The 26,006-nt window shown below is 38.6% G+C and overlaps 1 protein-coding gene across 1 annotated transcript in view; it reads right to left on the minus strand.

Annotated features, from left to right (window-relative positions):
* Positions 1-26,006, minus strand: part of LOC126190780 (dnaJ homolog subfamily C member 13) — a 362,669-nt gene that overhangs the window by 18,894 nt on the left and 317,769 nt on the right. The window contains exon 33 of the mRNA XM_049931321.1: positions 24,278-24,463. Within this exon, the coding sequence (XP_049787278.1) occupies positions 24,278-24,463 (186 nt within the window). The remainder of the gene's footprint in view (positions 1-24,277; positions 24,464-26,006) is intronic.

Below are 26,006 nucleotides of genomic sequence, written 5' to 3' on the forward strand. Positions count from 1 at the left end.
ATACAAAAGCAATGCACCTTCTTGTGTTTGATGCATATGACGAGACAAAAGTAAATCTGAGAAGTGACTAATTGTCATAGGAGATTTGGGAATCTGTTGGCAGCCAGAGCACAGAACACTTGTAGAACAGTACTGCTTAGTGCAGAATTAAAACACCTCGCCAATGCATTGCTCAAGAACGGTTATTCATCTGCCGACATAAAAAGAACATTAAGCAGAGTGTGCAAAAATCATAGCGATGCACAAAAGTTTTCCTGCCTTTCATTAAGGACATTCCTTATCGCACAGGAAAAATCTTGAAAAAACAGACAAACGAGATAATCTACAAACCTGCCCAGAAGATATAGGTTCACCTAAGATGGCCAGGGATGCTTTTAAACCACTGGAAAAAGCAGGATTCCATATAGTTCTGGGGAGATGTACAAGGTACGATCAAGAAGCGACAGTAGTTTTTGAAGTTTGCATGGTTTATACAACCAACATTCAAAATTTTTTGTTAATATGTCAGCACACATCTTCCTGATGCACACACGCATTTTAATCTCTTTTGAAAAAAAGGTTATACATGTTTCTGAATCTACAGCAAGTATGACAACAGTTTACCAGTGGTATAAACTTATCAAAGAAGGTTGAGAAGATGCTGAAGAGGAGAACCACCCTTGACACCCTAGTACATCACGTAGAGATGACAATGTGGTAGAAGTAAGTTAGGTTGTGCCAGAAATTTATTTTTTTCTGCAATTCAGTTCAGTGCTACTTTATTAATTTCTTGATCTACCAATCTAAACATCAGAATTCTTGTGTAGCACAGGATTTCAGAGGTTTCTATTTTCTTTTAGTCTGAATTGCTTATCTATGTTTCACTTGTATACAAGGCTACACTCTAGACAAATACCTTTAGAAAAGAATTTCTAATATTTAAATTTATATTCAATGTTAATGTATTTCCCTATGCATTTTCTTGAAGTTTTCCCCAGCAGATATAATATTCCATCAGTTACGGAGTGGGCATCCAGGATAGTTTTATTTCTTCTGATATTTTGGCTGATAACTGTACAGGCATTTTCAAGGTGAGCTGCTGACATAATTGAAACTCCTTGACATAATACTTGCTATTGTCAGTCTGCATTTTATGTCCTCTCAACTGCAACCATCATCAGTTACTTTGCACCACAGATAGTAAAACTCATTTACTACAATGTCTCATTGCCTGGTCTAGTATTCACAGCATTCCACAACCCTTTTTTAGTTGTGTTGATATTCATCTTATCACCTCTTTTCAAGACATTACCCATTCCCAGAATGAATTTTTGTATTGCAGTGTAGTATGCACTGATATGAATTTTCCTCACACATTAAAGCTGTGTGCCGGACTGGAACTTGAACTTGCAACTTTTGGCTGGGCAAAGGTAACAGCTTTGGGTTCCAGTCTGGCACGTATTCCAATAGGGTAACTATAGAGGAGTTCAAGAGTAACCAGGCTTGCTGGGGGAGGGGGAGAGCGGCTTACCAGCCCAGGGGGCTCTATCTGCCAGGAAGTTTCATAACAGCACACACTTCACTGCAGAGTGAAAAATTCATTCTGGGAAACATCCCCCAGGCTGAGGTGAGCCATGTCTCCACAATATCTTCCCTTCAGGAGTGTTAGTCCTAGAAGACATCCAGGAAAGCTTCTGTCAAGTTTGGAAGGTAGGCAACGACGTACTGGCACAAGTAAGGCTGAGAGGACGAGTCATGCTTAGGCAGCTCAGTTCGTAGAGCTCTTAGCTGCAAAGGCAAAGTTCCCAGGTTCGAGTCCCAATTTGGTGTACAGTTTTCATCTCATATTCATTCTGATCAGCTGTTCTTCCAAGTCTGATATAATCTCTTCCAGATTCTTCTTCTTTTTTTCCCCTGAATGTAAATCCTATTTCCAAATTTATCTTTGGTGTCCTTGACAGCTTGCTCAGTATACAAATTGAGTAACATCAGGGATAGACTACATATCTGTCTTACTCCCTTCCCACCTGCTGCTTTCATTTCATGTCCTTAAACTTCTATAACTGCAGCCTGGTTTCTGTAAAAATTATGAATAACCTTTCACTCCCTACACCTTACCCCTGCAACCTTCAGAAATTCAGAGAATGTAGACCAGTAACCACACTCAAAAGCTTTCTCTAAATCTACAAACACTATAAACATTAGTTTGCCTTTCTTTAACGTATCTGTTAGATACATTGTAGGGTCAGTAATGTCCCACAAGCTCCTACATATCTCCAGAACCCAAACTAATCTTTCTTGAAGCCTGTCTCTAGCAATTTTTCCATTCTCCTGTAAATATTGTGTGTCAGTACCTCGCAACCATCTCTTATTAAACTGACAGTTTAATATTATTCATTTCTTGAACTGGGATAATTAAATTTGTCTTTAAGTCCATACATATTTCTCCAGTTTAATATATCTTGCACACCTGGTGGAATAGTTTTGTCATGGCTGGCTCTCCCAAGCATCTCAATAATTCTGAGAGAATGTCATCTAACTCCAGGGGCCTTGTTTCAACATAGCTCTTTCAATGGTCTGTCAAATTATTCTTGCAGTATTGTATCTCCTATTTCACATTCATTCACTTCCTCTTCCCTTTCTGTAATATTGTCCTGAAGTTAACTTCCATCTTATAACCCTTCTGTATATTCTTTCATCTTTTTGTTCTTATTACTGGCTTTCCAACTTAGCTCTTTACATTCACATAGCATCTACTCTCTTCTCCTATAATCAACTACTAACTTAAAAAAGCTGCACAACTAATCAGGCAGATTTTAATAAAACTTCAAAAGTGGTACAATGATAGCAAATTATTTTAAAGGATAAGAAATTTAAAATTGAGCACTTCACAAAATATACTCTTAAAACCGCAGTATCCAATGACTACATTAGCAACAGTCAACTCACATAATATCTAAGTGTAACAATTTGTAGGATTTGAAGCAGAATCTGTCTAATTATTATATATCTGTTTAATTATTATATGAATGCAGAATCTGCAGCTGTGATACATATTATGTGAATTGAAGCTGGAGGGAAGGGGAGGGAAAGGGAAATTAAAATGTGTGCCAGACTGGGATTGAAAACGCAGGATCTTCTGCTTACTAGGCAGCTGTGTAAACCACTGTGCTGCCTGGATATAGTATTCGTCGCAATTGCACAGACTGTCACAGTAAACACCTCAACTGGCCCACATTCCCACCTAGTGTTACCCATGCACAGTCACCATCCGTGACCTCAACACTCACTACTTTGAGATTCCCATAGGAGGTCAAACGTGATTGCGCATTTACACCACAAGTTCATGTAAATGAGTTGCCTCAATGGGCTACGAATCCACCACAATCAGTGTGAATGTACAATCACTTTCAACCTCCTGAGGGAATCTCAAAGCAGCAAGCATGGAGGAAACGGATGGGGGCGGTGTCTATCATTTCAGAGTGTAAAATTATGTTTTTAAGAAAATTTTCAATATAAAATTTTTCATATAGAGTTCAATGCACCTTATACATTACCAACACTGAAACTATATCTGCATGCATAGTAATTTTCTGAAGCATCCTATGCATCACTCCCATAAGGCTGCCAAGAACAAGATCTAGTTTAATCTTGTACACACAGAGGCATTTAAGCAGCCAGTTCTCAAGCACTCAATATGTGATTGGAACAGCAATAAACCCTTTCTCAAACTGAGTTGAGCAATCTAGGAATCTACTACAGTATCCCATAGAGGCTGTAAAGACAAGATTAGGCAATGGGGGCTTCAAGATTAAATTCTTTTTGCTTTTCCACAAGTTGTTTTATTACAAAATTCTGTCACTGCATGAATGTCCTTTATTGTGAAATTAGTGGTCAACAGAAAACTTATGTTTTTTTTCCTTACAAGAAAGATTAAGAGAATAAGAAAGACCAGCTCAAATAATCAAATCTAGAACAAAATTCACATAGATGATCAATATTCCAAAGTGATCTTGTCAAAGATGAAGTCTGTTTACTTCAAAGTTTTCATTTCTGATATGACACTCATTCTAACAAATATCAAATTTGAATTGCACTAATCCATGTAACCTAGCAAAAAGTTCAACAAAACTTCTCTCCTTCCACCTCACAATGATGTAAAAAATAAGTGACTTGTTTCCCTCCAGTCTTTATTGGTTTTCTATTTGGAATTGGTTGTGGGAGGGGGGAGGTTAACTCATCATGCACAAACATTTAAAACACAGGCACAGGCACAGACACTTCCTTTACCAATGAACACTGTGAAGCAAAATTAGTCTTTTGTTAACACATTTGTGTAACAAATAATGACAGAGGGAACACATATTCAGCCACTGCAGTATAGGGCTTTAATTTTTCTCCCATTTATTAATTTATCTATCCATAGACAGGCTGAATTGTATGGATGTGGTTAAGCCATGAATGTTAACAAATACAGGCACATAAATAGATAGTTACATCATCTGACAGCAGCATTACATGTGACACTTTTTAGTAGTATATTCCCACCCCCCCCCCCACCCCACCCCATGAACCATGGACCTTGCCGGGAGGCTTGCGTGCCTCAGCGATACAGATAGCTGTACCGTAGGTACAACCACAACGGAGGGGTATCTGTTGAGAGGCCAGACAAACGTGTGGTTCCTGAAGAGGGGCAGCAGCCTTTTCAGTAGTTGCAAGGGCAACAGTCTGGATGATTGACTGATCTGGCCTTGTAACAATAACCAAAACGGCCTTGCTGTGCTGGTACTGCGAACGGCTGAAAGCAAGGGGAAACTACAGCCATAATTTTTCCCGAGGGCATGCAGCTTTACTGTATGATTAAATGATGATGGCGTCCTCTTGGGTAAAATATTCCGGAGGTAAAATAGTCCCCCATTCGGATCTCCGGGCGAGAACTACTCAAGAGGATGTTGTTATCAGGAGAAAGAAAACTGGCGTTCTACGGATCGGAGCGTGGAATGTCAGATCCCTTAATCGGGCAGGTAGGTTAGAAAATTTAAAAAGGGAAATGGATAGATTAAAGTTAGATATAGTGGGAATTAGTGAAGTTCGGTGGCAGGAGGAACAAGACTTCTGGTCAGGTGCTACAGGGTTATAAACACAAAGTCAAATAGGGGTAATGCAGGAGTAGGTTTAATAATGAATAGGAAAATAGGAATGCGGGTGAGCTACTACAAACAGCATAGTGAACGCATTATTGTGGCCAAGATAGATACGAAGCCCACACCTACTACAGTAGTACAAGTTTATATGCCAACTAGCTCTGCAGATGACGAAGAAATTGAAGGAATGTATGATGAAAAAAAAAAAATTATTCAGATTGTGAAGGGAGATGAAAATTTAATAGTCATGGGTGACTGGAATTCGAGTGTAGGAAAAGGGAGAAAAGGAAACGTAGTAGGTGAATATGGATTGGGGCTAAGAAATGAAAGAGGAAGCCGCCTGGTAGAATTTTGCACAGAGCACAACTTAATCATAGCTAACACTTGGTTTAAGAATCATGATAGAAGGTTGTATACATGGAAGAACCCTGGAGATACTAAAAGGTATCAGATAGATTATATAATGGTAAGACAGAGATTTAGGAACCAGGTTTTAAATTGTAAGACATTTCCAGGGGCAGATGTGGACTCTGACCACAATCTATTGGTTATGACCTGTAGATTAAAACTGAAGAAACTGCAAAAAGGTGGGAATTTAAGGAAATGGGACCTGGATAAACTGAAAGAACCAGAGGTTGTACAGAGTTTCAGGGAGAGCATAAGGGAACAATTGACAGGAATGGGGGAAAGAAATACAGTAGAAGAGGAATGGGTAGCTTTGAGGGATGAAGTAGTGAAGGCAGCAGAGGCTCAAGTAGGTAAAAAGACGAGGGCTAGTAGAAATCCTTGGGTAACAGAAGAAATATTGAATTTAATTGATGAAAGGAGAAAATATAAAAATGCAGTAAATCAAGCAGGCAAAAAGGAATACAAACGTCTCAAAAATGAGATCGACAGGAAGTGCAAAATGGCTAAGCAGGGATGGCTAGAGGACAAATGTAAGGATGTAGAGGCTTATCTCACTAGGGGTAAGATAAATACTGCTTACAGGAAAATTAAAGAGACCTTTGGAGATAAGAGAACCACTTGTATGAACATCAAGAGCTCAGATGGAAACCCAGTTCTAAGCAAAGAAGGGAAAGCAGAAAGGTGGAAGGAGTATATAGAGGGTCTATACAAGGGCGATGTACTCAAGGACAATATTATGGAAATGGAAGAGGATGTAGATGAAGATGAAATGGGAGATACGATACTGCGTGAAGAGTTTGACAGAGCACTGAAAGACCTGAGTCGAAACAAGGCCCCCAGAGTAGACAACATTCCATTGGAACTACTGACGGCCTTGGGAGAGCCAGTCCTGACAAAACTCTACCATCTGGTGAGCAAGATGTATGAGACAGGTGAAATACCCTCAGACTTCAAGAAGAATATAATAATTCCAAGGTGTTGACAGATGTGAAAATTACCTAACAATCAGTTTAATAAGCCACGGCTGCAAAATACTAACACGAATTCTTTACAGACGAATGGAAAAACTAGTAGAAGCCAACCTCAGGGAAGATCAGTTTGGATTCCGTAGAAATACTGGAACAGGTAAGGCAATACTGACCTTAGGACTTATCTTAGAAGAAAGATTAAGGAAAGGCAAACCTACGTTTCTAGCATTTGTAGACTTGGAGAAAGCTTTTGACAATGTTGACTGGAATACTCTCTTTCAAATTCTAAAGGTGGCAGGGGTAAAATACAGGGAGCGAAAGGCTATTTACAATTTGTACGGAAACCAGATGGCAGTTATAAGAGTCAAGGGACATGAAAGGGAAGCAGCGGTGGGGAAGGGAGTAAGACAGGGTTGTAGCCTCTCCCTGATGTTATTCAATCTGTATATTGAGCAAGCAGTAAAGGAAACAAAAGAAAATTTCGGAGTAGGTATTAAAATCCATGGAGAAGAAATAAAAACTTTGAGGTTTGCCGATGACATTGTAATTCTGTCAGAGACAGCAAAGGACTTGGAAGAGCAGTTGAATGGAATGGATGGTATCTTGAAGGGAGGATATAAGATGAACATCAACAAAAGCAAAATGAGGATAATGGAATGTAGTGGAATTAAGTCGGGTGATGCTGAGGGAATTAGATTAGGAAATGAGACACTTAAAGTAGTAAAGGAGTTTTGCTATTTGGGGAGCAAAATAACTGATGATGGTCAAAGTAGAGAGGATATAAAATGTAGACTGGCAATGGCAAGGAAAGCATTTCTGAAGAAGAGAAATTTGTTAACATCGAGTATAGATTTAAGTGTCAGGAAGTCGTTTCTGAAAGTATTTGTATGGAGTGTAGCCATGTATGGAAGTGAAACATGGACGGTAAATAGTTTGGACAAGAAGAGAATAGAAGCTTTCGAAATGTGGTGCTACAGAAGAATGCTGAAGATTAGATGGGTAGATCACATAACTAATGAGGAAGTATTGAATAGGATTGGGGAGAAGAGAAGTTTGTGGCACAACTTGACCAGAAGAAGGGATCGGTTGGTAGGACATGTTCTGAGGCATCAAAGGATCACAAATTTAGCATTGGAGGGCAGCGTGGAGGGTAAAAATCGTAGAGCGAGACCAAGAGATGAATACACTAAGCAGATTCAGAAGGATGTAGGTTGCAGTAGGTACTGGGAGATGAAGAAGCTTGCACAGGATAGAGTAGCATGGAGAGCTGCATCAAACCAGTCTCAGGACTGAAGACCACAACAACAACAACAACAACAACAACAACAACATTTTCCCCCCTTCTTATTGCAGCAGTTTTACCTTTAGACCTTTCGGATTTTCTGTGACTGCATACAATTGCCATACATTGTTTTCTACAGGGGCATCAGAAACATTCTGAGAAGCTTGTACGGGTGTTGCAGGGTAGAATCTGCTGAAAACTAATTGTTAAGAAAATAATTCTATACATTGTGAATTTCTGAATTAATTACCATTGAAGTTAGCCAATGAGGTCATTGTGCACACAAATTCAAGTGTTCCACCACAGATGGTGTCGCCAAATATGTTCATTTGGTTTCTTAAAATTGAACAAGAGAACAATAAAAAAAATTGGACATGGGATGTGGAATAGTAGTAAGGATTAAAACCAAGCCAAAGACTGAGAACTCTCATGCACTATCATCTACACTATGAGAACAACTGACACCAATTGTATCTGGCAGGTGGCTCGAATTTGTGCGCAATAGCATGATTAGCTAACTTCAATGCTAATTAACTCGGAAATGGCACAACATATCAAATTTTTTTTTAACAATTATTTCTCGGCACAATCACCCTGCAACAACCTTACAAGCTTTTCAGACTGTTTCGGGCCACTCTGCATAAACATTATAAAACTTACTTTTATCTTTTTGAAATGCCGAGCTGCTTATGCTTCAAACAAGCAAAGAAGAGCAAATCTGTGTGGTTATATGGCAGCAGCATGGCAGTGTTTGACAATCTGTAATTCTGATGAAATAATTAGAGTTAATGTTTCCTCAATACTATACTTTTTTTACACTATACTTTTTGCTGATGTGTTGCAAGCTTAACACAAATACAGTTGACTTATGCCGAACATAATAGCACAATGCTGCAGACGGCTACATAACAAATAGTCATTTACTGACAGAATGTCTCACCATACATAGGCCATGAGAGATAGCATCCTGGCATTCATCCACTACGATGGTGTCATTGGGTGTGTGGTGGCAACCAGATGTCACAATGAGCCTTAAACCGTCGGCACACGGACCGTGCTGTCGAACGTTAACGTTGAGCGTGCCAAGTTCAACGTGCTGGTGAACGCTCAGGGACGATGCCACTTGTGCATAAGGTACATGGGCCCCAACGTGGTATATGCGATTGCAACGCACTCGAGCGGCAGTTGAGGAATGTTTCTAGTTCGTAAATCACACTGTTTACTCAACGGGAGCGCATAAAATTCCCACGTTAGCTCTATTAAAACGCACATTTCCTCCATCGTCCACGAAAAGAAAGCACCATGTCCAATCAATAAGGACACAGGCTTATTAAAGTTCCATTACAAACAGTGCGTTACAAATTTGGAAGAATTCTCCGCATAAGAAACATTATTTCATCATTCCCACATTTTAGTAAAACTCCAAGGTCAGTCATACTTCGTAACTGTTCCTATCCAGTAGCAGAATCTTTGCAACTTGTGAGCTGTGAAGCGTAAAAGAAAAGGAGGCAAATATCTTTATACAAGTAGCGCAAGCTATTCTTTAGATTAAGCCAATCGAACAAAGTCACCCTTAAAAAAAAGGTGAACTTATATTTACATAACATCAAATATTATAGTATATACTTATATTAAACTAATAATAAAGTATCAGAACCTAATAAAAGCGCGAATGTTAGGGGAAAAAATTTGGTTGTGTCAAGATGCGAACCACCGTTCCAACAAAATTACTCTGTGTTGGCCAGTGCCGCTACTCATTACGCTAAACCGACAGCAAGCCTTTCGATCCTATTTGTAGTATCTTACCCCTCGCTGAAAACCTTAATCGTAGATATGTTATTAACTGAAATTTAATAACAAAAAATTGTACCAAGAACAATGAGTTTTGAGTGGATCTTCAGTGTGTCGTTGCCTTCAAATAGCCTACTCTCATAATATGCAACTTACAATAATTCTTTTGCCACGAATATTATGCTTCTCATTATTTTATTGGAACGAATCACACATTTAACAACGGGTTTTGCAGTGATTCTCAATTTGCTGGTGCTCAGAAACGGCATAATTATATACATGTAGGCTTGAAATGAATACCAATATGGCGCCTCACAACTCTGTACTGAAGGGAGACGGCGTGCGTGTGACATAGGTGGCGTTGTGCCATCTCATTGGTCAATGCTCAGACGCACGCTCAGAATATCTGACATACCAGATACTGCTCTGCACATTCGGAAAGACTCCCGAACGTCCTATTCCACGCTGTGACGTCAGAAACTCGGCACGCTCAACGCTTGGATGCACGGTCCGTGTGCCGACGGCTTTACTGTGCCCAGAAAGGCGTAAAGTGGTGGCTAAAAGGGTCAGGCTTAGAAATGGTGTCAATGCCTCACGAAAGAACATGTTAGTTGATAGCTGTATGTAATGTGTCTTTTTTAAATGCTGTCAGACTCAAGGATGAGACCAATTTCCTTGGATGATTGTAAACCATTCACAAACACTTACGGAATGCTTGCATTAAAGCTCGAAGGATTGGTAATAAAGGCATACTCTGATGATAAATTTTATAAGCTGGCCTTCCCCTGAACTGAATGTAGAAAATGACAGGCACTATGTCATCTTTTCAAATGAGCCAATATTTAGCTCAGTTAACGAGTACAGTGATGCTCTGTAGGCAAAGGGAGGACATTATGACCCACAGTAAGTGGTATAACATTTTCATGTTGGTTGCATCATAGTCTCATGCTGAGACTGCAGTTCACCAGGGGGTGCTTCATCGAATTCATGGTCATGTCTCTACAGATCAATAGGTCTGTATCACAAAACATACTACAGTGCCGAATGTGAAGAGGAAGCACTATCCCAATGGAGTGTTCCAGTCCCAACAGGACCACTCACTTGTTTCACATTATATACATCGTTTAGCAATGGTTTTCACAACAGGCCGATGTCGACTTGATCCACTGGCCTGTTTGAGTGTCTGACTTGAATTCCACTGAAAGTTTGTGGGTCAAAATGAAGTGACACATGAACTTATTATACTAATCGACACCAGCCCCATACAAATCTGATCAACTGTGGGACATACTGTTGGATACATGGCAGAGACTGACCACCTCCCTATCTCGTTAGATGAGGCAGATAACTGATGCCCATCAAGGGTTAACCTTGAACTATAAATTCCAAAATTGTTCTGTATGCCGATGACACATCCATTGTATGTAAAAAGGAATCATGTAATGAACTAGAGGCCGAGTGTAATAATGTGACAAAAGAAATTTTTCAGTTTTTTAATGAAAGCCACTTAAATGTAAGCACCAGTAAAACATGTTTGATGGAGTTTAACAAAAGTAGTTTGAATAATGAAATTAAATTATACATGGGCAACGAATTGGTAAAGAAAGAGTCTAGTGTAAAATTCCTTGGCGTAACAATCCAAAGCAACCTGAAATGGGACACACATATTGATTCTCTAGCAACTAAGTTGTCAAAAAATATATTTGCAATCAGTACTATTAGCAAGTTCTGTAGAGACGCCGTAGTCCTAAAGACTGCATACCATGCTCTTTTCTCCTCTCACTTGAACTACGGTATTGAAATTTGCGGGGCAACAACCAAAGTTAATCTAGATAAGCTACTCATTCTTCAAAAAAGGGGTGTGAGAATAATCTGTGGAGCAAAATAAAGGGAATCTTGTTGCAACTTGTTTCCAAAAACAGAGGTGTTAACTGTTATAAACACATACATTCTAAAAGCCATATTGCTTGTGAAAAGACTGCACCCAAACACTTATTCAGATTTCCACCAGTACAATACTAGAAATAAAGAAAGATTTTACATTGGCAGCCACAGAACAGCACTTTACGAAAAGGGACCTCAGTATGCAGGTATAAAATTAGCTAATGCACTGCCTAGAGCAGTCATGGCTCTTCCTACAATTAAACTGAAACATCAGCTTAAGAAATTTGTAGTAAAACACCCTTTCTACACATTAGAAGAGTACCATACTTATATGAAGAACAACAAATGCTTTGTGAAATTATGTGAATAGAAATAAGTAAACACCTTATTGTAATTTTTTTATAAATTAATGACGTATTCAGAAGAATGTGTCTTTAATCACTACTGTTTCTTTGTACATGTGCAGTGTACCATTCGATGATGAATGAAGCTATTATTATTATTATTATTATTATTATTATTATTAACTAGCCTTGTCCCTAATGTGAAATTTTCCTCATCTCACATTATTCCCCTTTATATTACAACATTGATTCAACTGTACGTTAAGTAGAAACCTACATGACCTCATTGCACTCTAAATTTTATTTATTGAATTTATGCTACTTAATACATAAAACACACAAATTTGAAAAAGCACAAGTAAGCCAATTTGAAATGAAATACAAATGATGTCGTTACATGAGACAGTCAGAGAAAACAGTGTCAACAATATAAGAACAGATAAACCTTAAAATAATAACATTCTCTTCCTTAGTGTCCTCCCAACATTTTCCACATTTATTGTGCAAAATGGATAGCATCCCAGGCACTGTGCCCATTTCTCTATATTAGTCTTCAGTGAAGAAAGCACTGTAAAATATGCATTCAATATCTTCTTACTCAGATTGCAAATATGAAGCATTAAATTTCTTTCATAGTCTGAATGACTGTTAGATACATTTCCTATGTTTTTTTTTTTCCAAGATCAAAACATTCACTGCTCTCTTCTTTGATTCTGTTACAGTGTTCTTCTCTTTAAATTGTTTCAAACATTCCCTGTATGGAGATGATGTTAGTTACTTGACAAATTCAGGTCCTGCTGATTTTACTGGAGCTACTGGCTCCTGATGTGTTTTGCTGATTTTAGGAGCTGGATGGATGCCATTATGGACTCACATTTACTCCGTTGTTTGCATCTCATATGTCAGAGTCCTGGTGTACTGCATAATCTGTGTCTAAGTAAATGCCGGTCACATGGGAAGATTCATGTTTCCCGGAGCCTGTTTGCAGCAATACCTATGATACTGTGGTACTAATGTAAGTTATAATGTTACTTGAAATCCATCTTGATTGCAAATTTTTTATTCATATGACCGGTTTCGGTTCATTCAGAACCGTCTTCAGATCTGTAAAAATAATGATACTAATTTACTATTTCACGGAAGCAAATCTTTTACATCCTATCTAATCAACATCAAATGTACCAGAACGTACCTGATATTTCAGTTACAGGAGTAACCCGTCCAAATCCAGCAACTTTCACATGCTATGTCACATAAAATTGGTTGGCAGAGTGCACGTCATTTATATTAATTATAACACTATTACCGACAGGTGGCGTCTGGTACATTTGTTACATTCCATTTGCACATACTGTATTCAGTAGATCTTTTTTATATTAAAAATACTTAATTAAAATATGTAGATGTCAAGGTTAAAATCTGTACTTGTCAGAATTAAAAACAGTAAAATTATCATTTCTATACGATCTAAAAAACATAGGGCGACTTATATATCTATGGTGCTGGTGTGAACTTGTTTTCCTCTATCGTCTGCTTCCGTGGTTCCCGCCATTTTGGTGTTGTGCCGCGGTCCGCTCAGTCATCTGATGTCCATCGCCACGGGCAAGAGGGCCGCACAGGCGGGCCCCATCAACGACGCCAGGCGCTGCACGCATCTTCCGGCCTCTCCACCGTGCACCATCTCTCATCCCTCGGCCTGGATCTCCACACGCAACAGTTGTCATCTTAGTAGGTCGTCATAAATGCTAAAATAGGCATTATGATTTAATTCGCTTTGCTCATTGAGGATTAAATCCGGCTCTTTATTTTTGTGGGTGTATATTTCAATTCCTTCCAAAATGTTAAGAAACCGTCCCTTATGAGCTCTATGCAGGATGTCTAAATTGTGTTCAATGTTTGTGACTGAGTGCTTTGTCGCAGCCATATGCGCCCCAAAAGCTGTTTTGTTTAGAGAGTAGGTGTGCTCCCTGAGTCTGGGATGACAACTGTTGCGTGTGGAGATCCAGGCCGAGGGATGAGAGATGGTGCGCGATGGAGAGGCCGGAAGACGCGTGCAGCGCCTGGCGTTGTTGACGGGGCCCGCCTGTGCGGCCCTCTTGCCCCCGGCGATGGACATCAGACGACTGAGCGGACCGCGGCACAACACCAAAATGGCGGGAACCACGGAAGCAGACGATAGAGGAAAACAAGTTCACACCAGCACCAAAGATATATAAATCACCCTATGTTTTTTAGATTGTATAAAAATGATAATTTTACAGTTTTTAATTCTGACAAGTACAGATTTTAACCTTGACATCTACATATTTTAATTAAGTATTTTTAATATAAAAAAAGGTCTACTGAATACAGTATGTGCAAATGGAATGTAACAAATGTACCAGACGCCACCTGTTGGTAATAGTGTTATAATTAATATAAATGACGTGCACTCTGCCAACCAATTTTATGTGACATAGCATGTGAAAGTTGCTGGATTTGGACGGGTTACTCCTGTAACTGAAATATCAGGTACATTCTGGTACATTTGATGTTGATTAGATAGGATGAAAAAGATTTGCTTCCGTGAAATAGTAAATTAGTATCATTATTTTTACAGATCTGAAGATGGTTCTGAATGAACCAAAACTGGTAATATGAATAAAAAATTTGCGATCAAAATGGATTTTAAGTAACATTATAAAATCACTGATTGCTGTTATCCCATAAGACATTATGTCTGTTTTTGCAAAACTAATGTAAGTCTTGTATTTGACTACTGAGTGTGGGCTTCTACTATGACAACTTTGATGTTACATGAGCCTGTAAGGTACATGAAGAATGCTTTCACCTAATCCATTTTCACCTTACATCCTGTGATGATGGCCAAACTTCGCACCACTTTGAAATATCATCAAGATATGACAATATTTATGCAGCTTCTTTCACACAGTACTTCATTACAGATATTTGCATCACCTACAAAAAGTCTGAAGTTATTATTATTATTATTATTATTATTATTATTATTATTTCTCCTTCCTGTCTCAGGCGTTATGTCTGGTTAAAAATGGAAAGTGACGTGGACCTTGATCAAGCGTGACTTCCTTTTAACCATACGATATATGTTACATTGCATTTAGGAACTTTCAGGTAATTGAACATATATCAATAATTACAGATTTCTGTAGTTGTATACATACGTTTGGATGTAGCTGTATTGCGTTGATGTACTGGTGGATATTGTGTGGTTTGACTCCTGTAGTTGATAGTATAATGCGTATGATGTCAACTTTATCCTGATGCCACATGTCTTTGACTTCCTCAGCCAATTGGATGTAATTTTCAATTTTTTCTCCTGTTTTCTTCTGCATATTTGTTGTATTGGGTATGGATATTTCGATTAGTGGTGTTAATTTCTTCTTTTTATTGGTGAGTATGATGTCAGGTTTGTTAAGTGGTGGTGTTTTATCTGTTATAATGGTTCTGTTCCAGTATAATTTGTATTCATCATTCTCTAGTACATTTTGTGGTGCATACTTATATGTGGGAACGTGTTGTTTTATTAGTTTATGTTGTATGGCAAGTTGTTGTTGTATTAATTTTGCTACATTGTCATGTCTTCTGGTGTATTCTGTATTTGCTAGTATTGTACATCCGCTTGTGATGTGATCTGCTGTTTCTATTTGTTGTTTGCAAAGTCTGCATTTATCTGTTGTTGTATTGGGATCTTTAACAATATGCTTGCTGTAATATCTGGTGTTTATTGTTTGATCCTGTATTGCAATCATGAATCCTTCCATCTCACTGTATATATTGCCTTTTCGTAGCCATGTGTTGGATGTGTCTTGATCGATGTGTGGCTGTGTCAGATGATATGGGTGCTTGCCATGTAGTGTTTTCTTTTTCCAATTTACTTTCTTCGTATCTGTTGATGTTATGTGATCTAAAGGGTTGTAGAAGTGGTTATGAAATTGCAATGGTGTAGCCGATGTATTTATATGAGTGATTGCTTTGGGTATTTTGCTAGTTTCTGCTCGTTCTGTAAAGAATTTTCTTAAATTGTCTACCTGTCCATAATGTAGGTTTTTTATGTCGATAAATCCCCCTTCCTCCTTCCTTTCTGCTTAATGTGAATCTTTCTGTTGCTGAATGTACATGATGTATTCTATATTTGTGGCATTGTGATCGTGTAGTTGTATTGAGTGCTTCTAGTTCTGTCTTACTCCATTTCACTATTCCAAATGAGTACATCAATATTGGTATAGCATAGGTATTTATAGCTTTTGTCTTGTTTCTTGCTGTCAATTCTGTTTTCAGTATTTTTGTTAGTCTTTGTCTATATTTTTCTTTTAGTTCTTCTTTAATATTTGTATTATCTATTCCTATTTTTTGTCTGTATCCTAGATATTTATAGGAATCTGTTTTCTCCATCGCTTCTATGCAGTCGCTGTGGTTATCCAATATGTAATCTTCTTGTTTAGTGTGCTTTCCCTTGACTATGCTATTTTTATTACATTTGTCTGTTCCAAAAGCCATATTTATATAATTGCTGAATACTTCTGTTATCTTTAGTAATTGGTTGAGTTGTTGATTTGTTGCTGCCAGTAGTTTTAGATCATCCATGTATAGCAAATGTGTGATTTTGTGTGGGTATGTTCCAGTAATATTGTATCCATAATTTGTATTATTTAGCATGTTGGATAGTGGGTTCAGAGCAAGGCAGAACCAGAAAGGACTTAATGAGTCTCCTTGGTATATTCCATGCTTAAATCTGTATTGGCTGTGATGTGATATTATTTGAATTTGTTTGGATATTAAGTGTGGTTTTCCAGTTTTTCATTACTATGTTCAGAAACTGTATTTCCAATATTTGTAGTAACCATGAGTGGGGTACACCATCAAAAGCATTTTGGTAATCAATGTATGCGTAGCGTAGTGACCTTTGTTTAGTTTTAGCTTGATATGTCACCTCTGCACCTGTTATCAGTTGCTCTTTACATCCTCATGCTCCTTTGCAACAGCCTTTTTGTTCTTCATTTATAATTTTGTTGTGTTGTATGTGTATTATTATTATTATTATTATTATTATTATTATTATTATTATTATTATTATTATTATTATTGTATGGAAGTCACTGATATACAACATGAAAGCAAGGGTCCCAACACACTTCCCTAAGGCACACTTAAAGTTAGTTCTACCTCTGATGATGACTCACCATCCAAGACAACATGCTCCCTACCAAAAAGTCCTCAGTCCAATCACAAATTTCACTTGAGACCCCCCACAGGATCGTACTTCTGACAACAAGCATCTCCAGATGTGGAACTGAGTCAAACGCTTTTCAGAAGTCATGAAATACTGCATCTACGCAACTGCCTTGTTCCAAAGCTTTCAGTACGTTACGTGAAAAAAGTGCAAGAGTTTCACATAATCAACATTTTCAAAATCCTCGCTGGTTGGCACTGAGGTGGTCATCTTTTTACGATATCTCATTATGTTTGAGCTCAAAATATGTTCTAAGGTTCCACAATAAATCAATGTCAAGGAAACTGGATGGTAGTTTTTGTGGATCACTTGTTCTATCCTTGTAGACAGGTGTGGCCTGCACTTTTTCCCATGAATTGGGCATGGTTTTTTTGTTTGGGGGATGTATGATTGATTGTAGTCAGAAGAGGGGCTAACTTAGCCGTAAATTCAGTATAGCGTCTGATAAGGATTCCATCGGGTTGTGGAGCTTTGTTCAGTTTTAATGATTGCAGCTATTTCTCAACACCACTGACACTAATACTTATTTCACTGATCTTTTCAGTGGTATGTGCATTAAATTAGGCTAATTCTCCTGGGTTTTTCCTTTTTAAAGGTATATTTGAAAATGGAGTTAAGCAGTTAAGCATTTCAGCTTTGGCTTTGCTGCCCTCAATTTCAGTTTGTGTCTCATTTGCTAGGGACTGAACACTAACTTTGGTGCCACTAACAGCCTTTACACATGCCCAGAAATTCTGTGGGTTTTCTGAAATATCATTTGACAATATTCTGCTTGGCAGTCATTGAAGGTATCACACATTGCTCTCTTGACAGCCAAACATGTTTCACTCAGCTTCCATCAACTTGTAGCCCCTACATTTTTTGTTTTAAGCCTATTATGCAGTAACCTCTGTTTCTTTCAAAGTTTCTTACCATGACTGTACACTATGGAGGTTCCTTCCCATTATGAACAGTTGTACTTGGTACATATATCTAGTGCATGGTCAACTAGTCTTTTAAACTTAAGGCACAGCTCCTCTACATGCTCCTGCCCTGTGCTGAAGTTTCAAGTTCCTCACCGAGATATGACTCTACTGATTTGTTATCTAATTTACTGAACATACATGTTCAGTTGCTGTCCTTTGTACTTTAGTGATCACTATTGCTCCAACTGCATCATGGTCACTGATAGCAGTTTGGATGTGGACATCCTCTAAGAGCTCAGGTGTATTTGTTGCCATTACATCCAATATATTTTTCCGAAACAATCTCACATGCAGCTTGAGTTTCTACCTCAGTGGATTTGAGTTTCTTGTCTACTGCGACAAATACACCACCTCCATTTTCCATTTTGCTATCTTGTCGATATATATTAAAATTTTCCGTAAAAACCTCACTTCTATCAGTTTCAGGTTTCAGCCAGTTCTATACTCTGTAGTATGTGAGCTTCACTGCTTTTAAAGAGTGCTTCAAACTATGACATTTTGTTGCAAATGCTATGGCAGTTAACCATTGGAATTTTAATATTCTCCCCAGTGGGAGGCATTTCTTTCGATCTTACAGTGATACTTCTGCTTTTCCTACAGCTATTGTTAACTGGGTTGGATGGAGAGTCACCAATCTAAAAAAACCTTGTGTGCACCCCATGTACAGTAACTGGGTAGCAGCCTCTGATGTGTAGTGCATATCTGACCTACTTGGGAAGGGGGGACCTTACAGTTCTCAACACTATGGCCCAAGTCCAGGAAGCTGCAGCTTAGCTTTTCGCAGAACCTTCAGAGTCTCTGGTTCAGTCCTTCTATTCAACTCAGACCAGACCCACAATCAGTTCTGGTGACAATGCTGCAAATTGTGAGATTCATTGACACTCCATGCACAAGGCTCGTCTTATCAACCTTCTCTGCCAGTCACAATAATGAATCAGGCATGACCTCTGAGCCCAAACGGCAGGCATCATTCATTCCAACATACACTACAATCTGCAGCTGGTTGTACCCTGCTCCCTCAATTCCTGTCCCTTGCTGCCATTTCTCTAAGGGGTATTATCATTTGACATATGTCTGAACTGCAACAAATCATCTGAAAAATGGAATGATCTGCTAATTTGTGTAGATGTCACTAGAACTCTGAACTCGGAAAGGGTCTTATCATCACATTTCTCTTGGTATATTAGTTGTCTGGTTATGAAGTTGGTGGATTTCATACAGTGAGAAATTTAACAGTGGTTGCACTAAAATGTTCAGTATCAAAATGGTGTGTGTGTGTGTGTGTGTGTGTGTGTGTGTGTGTGTTTTTTCTATTCAAATTTCTTATCACCGAAGTAAATTTCTTATGGTCATTGGTTACGTGTCTCTGAAATATGTTCTCTATCGTCACAAACCAAGTTTGTGGTTGATTGTATATAAATAGCAGGGCCTTTAATTGCAGGCATGTTGTGGATGAACTGCTGGATCCAGCAGGTGAAAAGCTCATTACTCGAAACTGTGGTCATAGCTCTGTTGTAGAGCTCATAATTACATATGGCTGCAAACCAATGCTATTAATCTGAGCTGAGATGCTCTTTAAGTCTGACTTATCATCATCTCCCATCTCAGCAAAAATGTTCACGGTGTTGTGAAATATGGGCATTGCACTACTAATGTCATTTTTGTTGTCCTGCATAGGTTTCGTGTTCAGAATTGACAAAGGAGAGCAAGCTCCAAATGGAATTCATTGCGTTAATGCATATTTCTGCCATATGTGAAAATGCTGTTCATCTGGCAGCATGAAAGTTCTTAGACAGGGTCACCAATTATGTGGCCTCTTGGTTTATTCACACAAATAACTGTAAGTAGCTTTTGAATGTACAAAATTAACTTTTGTTCATGAATGTTACAAATACAAGGGCATTTGGTGAAGCATAGAACATACAAGCAACACAAAGATAAAATGCACATTAGAGAGGTCACATGTAAGAACTGCTGATCTCACAACAGACAAGCACAACAATGAACCACTGCCCCACAGAAATTATAGTATTACATTGATTTATAAGAGCAAGGTGTATGCCTTTTAAGGTAACTGATTTTTTGGACAGCCCTCTTATAGATCAATGCACTTTAACATTTTTCTACTGTGCAGATTCTGTCTTGTAAGAGTGATACAGAAGGTCTTCTAAAATTCATTTATGACTGCCACTCTTCATTTATTAAAGATCATATCACTTGTACTTCTTTGCTGAGAAACCAATCTGTTGAATTACACACACAAAATTCAATTTTTCATATAAAATGCATCATTTTGTATAAACGCGAAAGAAAGAAAATAAAATAAGCTGTTGTGTGATCTCTCATGTTCTCTCAACACGACTGATTGATTATTGATATGCTTCCAGACAGGTTGAAGTCCATTCAGTGCATACATATAACAGCATACCTTGCAGCACCTGAAGAAGATGGTTGGGTTGGTCATCAAAATATTGTGCATAAAATCGAAACAACGACTTGGCAGAACACCCTGAAACACACTATTAAAAAATAATCTCTTACCTGCATCAGCAATGGTTCAGTTCTTGAAGAGGTAGTTGCAGCTGTAGGGAGATCATCAACTAAAGTTCCAGTCTTTCTATTTGGAAAAATAACACACTTGCAAGCTTTTCCTCTGCTTGAACAAGATGATGTAAAAAAAAAAATCAGTCATTTTCCTTCTTTCCTTCTTCACCTAGCGAGGTGGCACAATAGTTGGCGCACTGGACTCGCAATCGGGGGGACAGTGGTTCAAACCTGCATCCAGCCATCCTGAAATAGGTTTTCCGTGATATCCCTAAATCACTTCAGGCAAATGCCAGGACGGTTCCTTTGAAAGGGCATGGCCGACTTCCTTCCCCATCCTTCGCCAATCCAATGGGACCAATGACCTTCCTGTTTGGTCCCCTCCCCCAAATCAACCAACCAACCAACCATAGTTTCTTTTTTCAGACTTTTTTGTTAGTTGGTTCATCATTACGAATACAGTAAAAATATACAGTAACTTCACAGAAGTGCTGCACAAGTGACACAGAACAATGCACTGCATGTGACAAAGGTATTCTACGAGAACTATTGAACACTGTGGTCTGGAATCAAGTTTTGCTTATCACAACGTTGGGACATAACACACTGGGGAGTAGAGGAGGGAAGCAACACAACTGGCTGTGGTGCATTACAATGTGTCCATAAACAACTTATCCCTCATCACTGAGGGTTGAAAAAGTGGTCCACATTCTGCTATGAAAAGCGGTTGTGTTTTATCAGTCAAAATATTTGGAGGCTATTAATATTCTTTCAGAAGCGTTTCACTTGTGCTACAAATATCATAATTCTAATCCCCCTCCATAACTGAATGGTCAGGTTCACACAGTGCACCTGGGTTTGATTACTGATGACAGCATGAATTTAAACTGATATTGTGTCAGATGCAAATATTGGAAACAAGCTGTGAGCCACGTGACATGATTTACCGTATTCACTCGAATCTAAGCCACACTTTTTTCCAGTTTTTGTTATCCAAAAAACCGCCTGCGGCTTAGAATCGAGTGCAAAGTAAGCGGAAGTTCTGAAAAATGTTTGTAGGTGCCACCACAACTAACTTCAGCCGTTGAATATATGTAGCACTACACAGGCATGCTTTGCAGGCACAAAGATAAATACTGGCACCAAAACCTCTGCGTCAGTAAATAAATTTTTAAAAAAGGTGTAAGACAAGCTTTTTTCTCCGCCCCAAGTTTCGACCACTGCATTTTCATACATTATCCAATGAAGTAAATACAAATTCCGTATTGTTCATCTTCGAATGTAGCAGTATTTCAATGTACTACGAAAATCCGACTGGCAAGACTGTTTGGGATGTTTGTCAATAAGGCCAACTCTACGTTCTGAATTTTTTCCTACGTGTGAGAAGAGATGGTTGGCTAATAGGAACTTTTATGAATTGTGAATCACATGCAGTATTCTCTTCACCATAAGAACAATACGTATATAAACATTTTGCCATGTATTCATTCGTGTTTACTGCTATCTCATTTAAATCCTGTCTGCCTAATAAACTACAAAACTAGTGTGAGACAACAGCAAACACGGGAGAATTACATATCATGTAATGTTTATATTCGTACTATTCTTATGCCTAATAGTGATACAGTCAGAAATGAAGCATGACAATTGACTAGATTTTTAAATCTAAGATGACTCTAATTTCCATTTTTTTGCTAATGCGACAAATCCTCTTTTTTATTGTAAGCGGCGGTAGCACGCACAAAAGCAAGACATGCCGCGAGCGGCGACAGGTCATAAACACACATTATCAGAATGCGACAAACAATGCATGACACAGTACAATAATGCATTTTCAGCCTAGAGTGATGTAAACATCTACAACAAGGAGAACAACACTTATCAGATCAAAGAAAAATAAGCAATCGATTCAAATCAGACAAAGCACGTGAAAAAGGAAGGGTACCCGTATAAATACGGACGGAGTGCCTGACTCATAGCAATGGCTACCTGGTAAAGTTTAACTGCTAAGCTTACGACTCGAACCAAACTACTGTAGCTGTATCGTCATTCAGTCGACCTAAATTGTGTCTCATATTACAATGGAGCAACTTTGTTTCGATTTGGAGGTGCGGCCTAAAACTTTTCTCTCCCCTTGAATTTCGAGTCTCAAATTTCAGGTGTGGCTTAGATTCGGGAATTTTTTTTTCCTTGATTTCGAGTATCATTTTTCAGGTGCGGCTTAGATTCCAGTAAATACAGTATGTATCTATAACCTTAGAACAAGAAATTTATTATTACATATACATGGGACATGGGGGGAGGGGTCACAATTAACAGTGAAAACTGACGTGTGTGAAAGTATATGCTAATACATGCAATAACATTCCCATAAACATGGTTCCATAAACTATCAATTTTGTGTGTCATCGACTCAGTACGAAATACTATCTGAGTTAGTAGAAACCAGCAACTAGCCCTGGCTTTGCATGGGTAGAATGTGGCATTTACAGCTGGAAAACTCATCTGGCATAACGGTAATAAATTATATGCAGAATTATTCCTTGTGAATTGATCTATCTGTTAGAAAAAACTGTATTAGAATCCCTACAGAGGTTAGTCTTCATACATGCAGAAAACACAGCAGAGGGCTGCAAGTAATAATATGTCTATATCTTTACAGATTCTGGCCAAGCTTCAATTCTCTCTGAGTAGCAGCAACTACGTACTTTACTGCTTTTCCTGCCAGATACCAACTCCTCTAGCTGACCATCTCGTGACTGCTATCAGCCATGATATGTACTCCAAATGCCTATTAAATATGGAATCAATAACAATAGATACACTATACAACCATCATTACTATAATTATAAATTATATACAAATATCTTCCTTTTGGATCAGTCTACAGTACTGGAAGTGTATCAAAATCCCTACAGTATTTCTGATATTAGTCTCCACATACATGGTGGGGGGACTTTAGTTTATAATATATACAGGTGTATTTGAAATGTAATCTTTACAAGGCAGGAGACCTGGGTTCAAATACCAGTCCAGCACATATTTTCAACTTTCCCCATTGATTTCAATCAGTGCCTGCTCACACCCAGTGTCTGTGATTCCTTCATGTCTAAATACATTTGTACCAATTAGGCTTATATTTGATACAAAAGTCAGTGACAGCTCATAATCATACATTCTTAATTATCTCACAAATGGCTCACTTGCAGAGCCATATTTACTAATCTAATCTAATCCCATGTTTACTGGAAAGTATTTTTCTTCTATCATCACATACTATCACCCAGGTCATTGTTTGCTATTAATTACGACACACCCTGTAAACAAGCTATGGACTTTGAAGCCTCAGGTACCCCTTTCAACTTGACGTCCACAGCAGCTACTTCAATCTTAAACCAGCCCTGCCAACATAAGTAAAATGAAATATCATTGATACAATTTCCATCTTTCTACTAAACCAAGAATTTTTCTTCTTACTCTTGTAGTCTGGAAACTGATGGAAATTTGCCAACAAGGTCTGAAGACTTAAGGACAAACATCAAACCTCATTGAAATCAATGGGGAAAGTTGAAAATATGTGCTGGACTGGTATTTTGTGTAAATGTTTCAATAAAAACAAATTTGGAGGCCTTTCTGACTTCCCAGAATAATTTACATTTGAGAGTGAAGCAATGTAAGTACAGTAATATGTGAAGGTATAACATGCACATACATACCTCACTCGTTGCGAGCTGGTGCAGAATCCGAATGGCAGCTCGTGGCACGGCACTCTGCTGGAGTTGAGCCACAATCTGGTGGCAGATTCTTGGTATGTGTCCAAGTGCAGGAACATGATCCGCAAGGGCAGGCTGAGCTTGCAGCAGGCACACAAGAGCACTTGTTGCCAACTCCAACAGTTCCACCTGTCAATTAATGTGCAATATGTTTTTTATAGAATATTCCCTAGCTTCAAAGTGATAACTCAGATGATGAGAGGTTGCAGTATGTACACCTGTGTTTTGGTTTGAGTGGATCTGTAATTACAGTGTGGAGGATATAATCCGAGTAGCTTGAACAGACGTTCATAAACATCCAAATGTTTACTGGGGAATTCCTGTGTGTAGGTTTCAATGTTTTCTGCAAATCTGGTGAGGAATGCTGAATATAGAGAGATAAAGAGCAAAAATTTTAAGCCATTAGCTCACAAACTGGCTTGGAAAAATTTGCTGGCAGTTCCTTACCCATAATTGCATGGCAGGATGTATGTGTGTAAAAGGGACCAAGGTTATTTCCCAGTTAAGAAAGCTGGAAGTGGAGCTACTGTACCAAACATGTTCTGATATGCCATTTAGAGCAGTAAAAATACTTCATTGCTGAAGCAAGTACAGGGGCAGCTAAGTTAATTCATCCTAACACATGCAGCTTCACTGGTGAACTGATGGAACTCTCATTACAAGTGACTGAGGTGGAAATTTCACCAAATCATACTTAATGAACATTTAATGCACATACCACAGCATGCTAAAAACTTCCATATGCTTACTTAATATTTAAAATGTGCAGATTGCTTGTATCTTAGGTTGTCAATAGAATGTTCATGTAAACATAATATTTTATGAGAAGCTACACATTTTAAATATACAGGGTGGAGAAAAACTGGTCACAAAATTTTAACCCTGGATACCTGATGCCAGTAGGATCCAAAATTGTTAATGTTGTGCAAGTCAACAACACACAGTTTTTAAACTACAGATACATGGCACCATGCACACCGATGGGTTGCGAGATTGCCCTGTTGCCGGATGCTCTGGACAATGCATGACCAAGAATACTTTGCCTGCCGGAGATTGCCATGTATCCAAGGTGGCCTGCACGCTCAGTGGTAGCACACCAGCCTTCTACTCTGGGGGGCTGGGCACAAATCTGCCAGGGTACCGACACATCCACTGTTGTTTCCTGGTAAGACGTACCGGAACAAACCCATCATCAATAGCTGGTAGTTCACATAGAGAAAGTCTCTTACAAATTGTGTCAGCCCTGAAAAGGGCCTTTTTTGTAGCTAGGACATTGTTTACTTAAAGCAGGTGCTCAAACTGTGGACACACTGATGCAACACAAGCTTGGTAACGTCAAACTGTGTTTTGCCAAAATATTTCGAAGATCCCTCGCATTGCCCTGATGTGATTGCCAGCACGTTGAGTGCGATCCATTAATTCCTACAAGCACCTCTAACAATTACTTGGCCAGTGAAGAGTTCATTTAAATATCCGCGCACAGCATGACTTATGTGCGGGCACTCCATCATGCTGCAACCACATGTGTAGACGTATGTCCAGGGGAGTGTTGTCCCCCTACACAACATCAGTAATTTTGGTTTTTACTGGCATCAGCTATCCATGATTAAAATATTGTGACAATTTTTCTCCACCCTTCTACTATTTGAGATCATTTTTTATTATTGTTTTG

The sequence above is a fragment of the Schistocerca cancellata genome, chromosome 6 (genome assembly GCF_023864275.1).
Source record: "Schistocerca cancellata isolate TAMUIC-IGC-003103 chromosome 6, iqSchCanc2.1, whole genome shotgun sequence".
Taxonomy (NCBI): domain Eukaryota; kingdom Metazoa; phylum Arthropoda; class Insecta; order Orthoptera; family Acrididae; genus Schistocerca; species Schistocerca cancellata.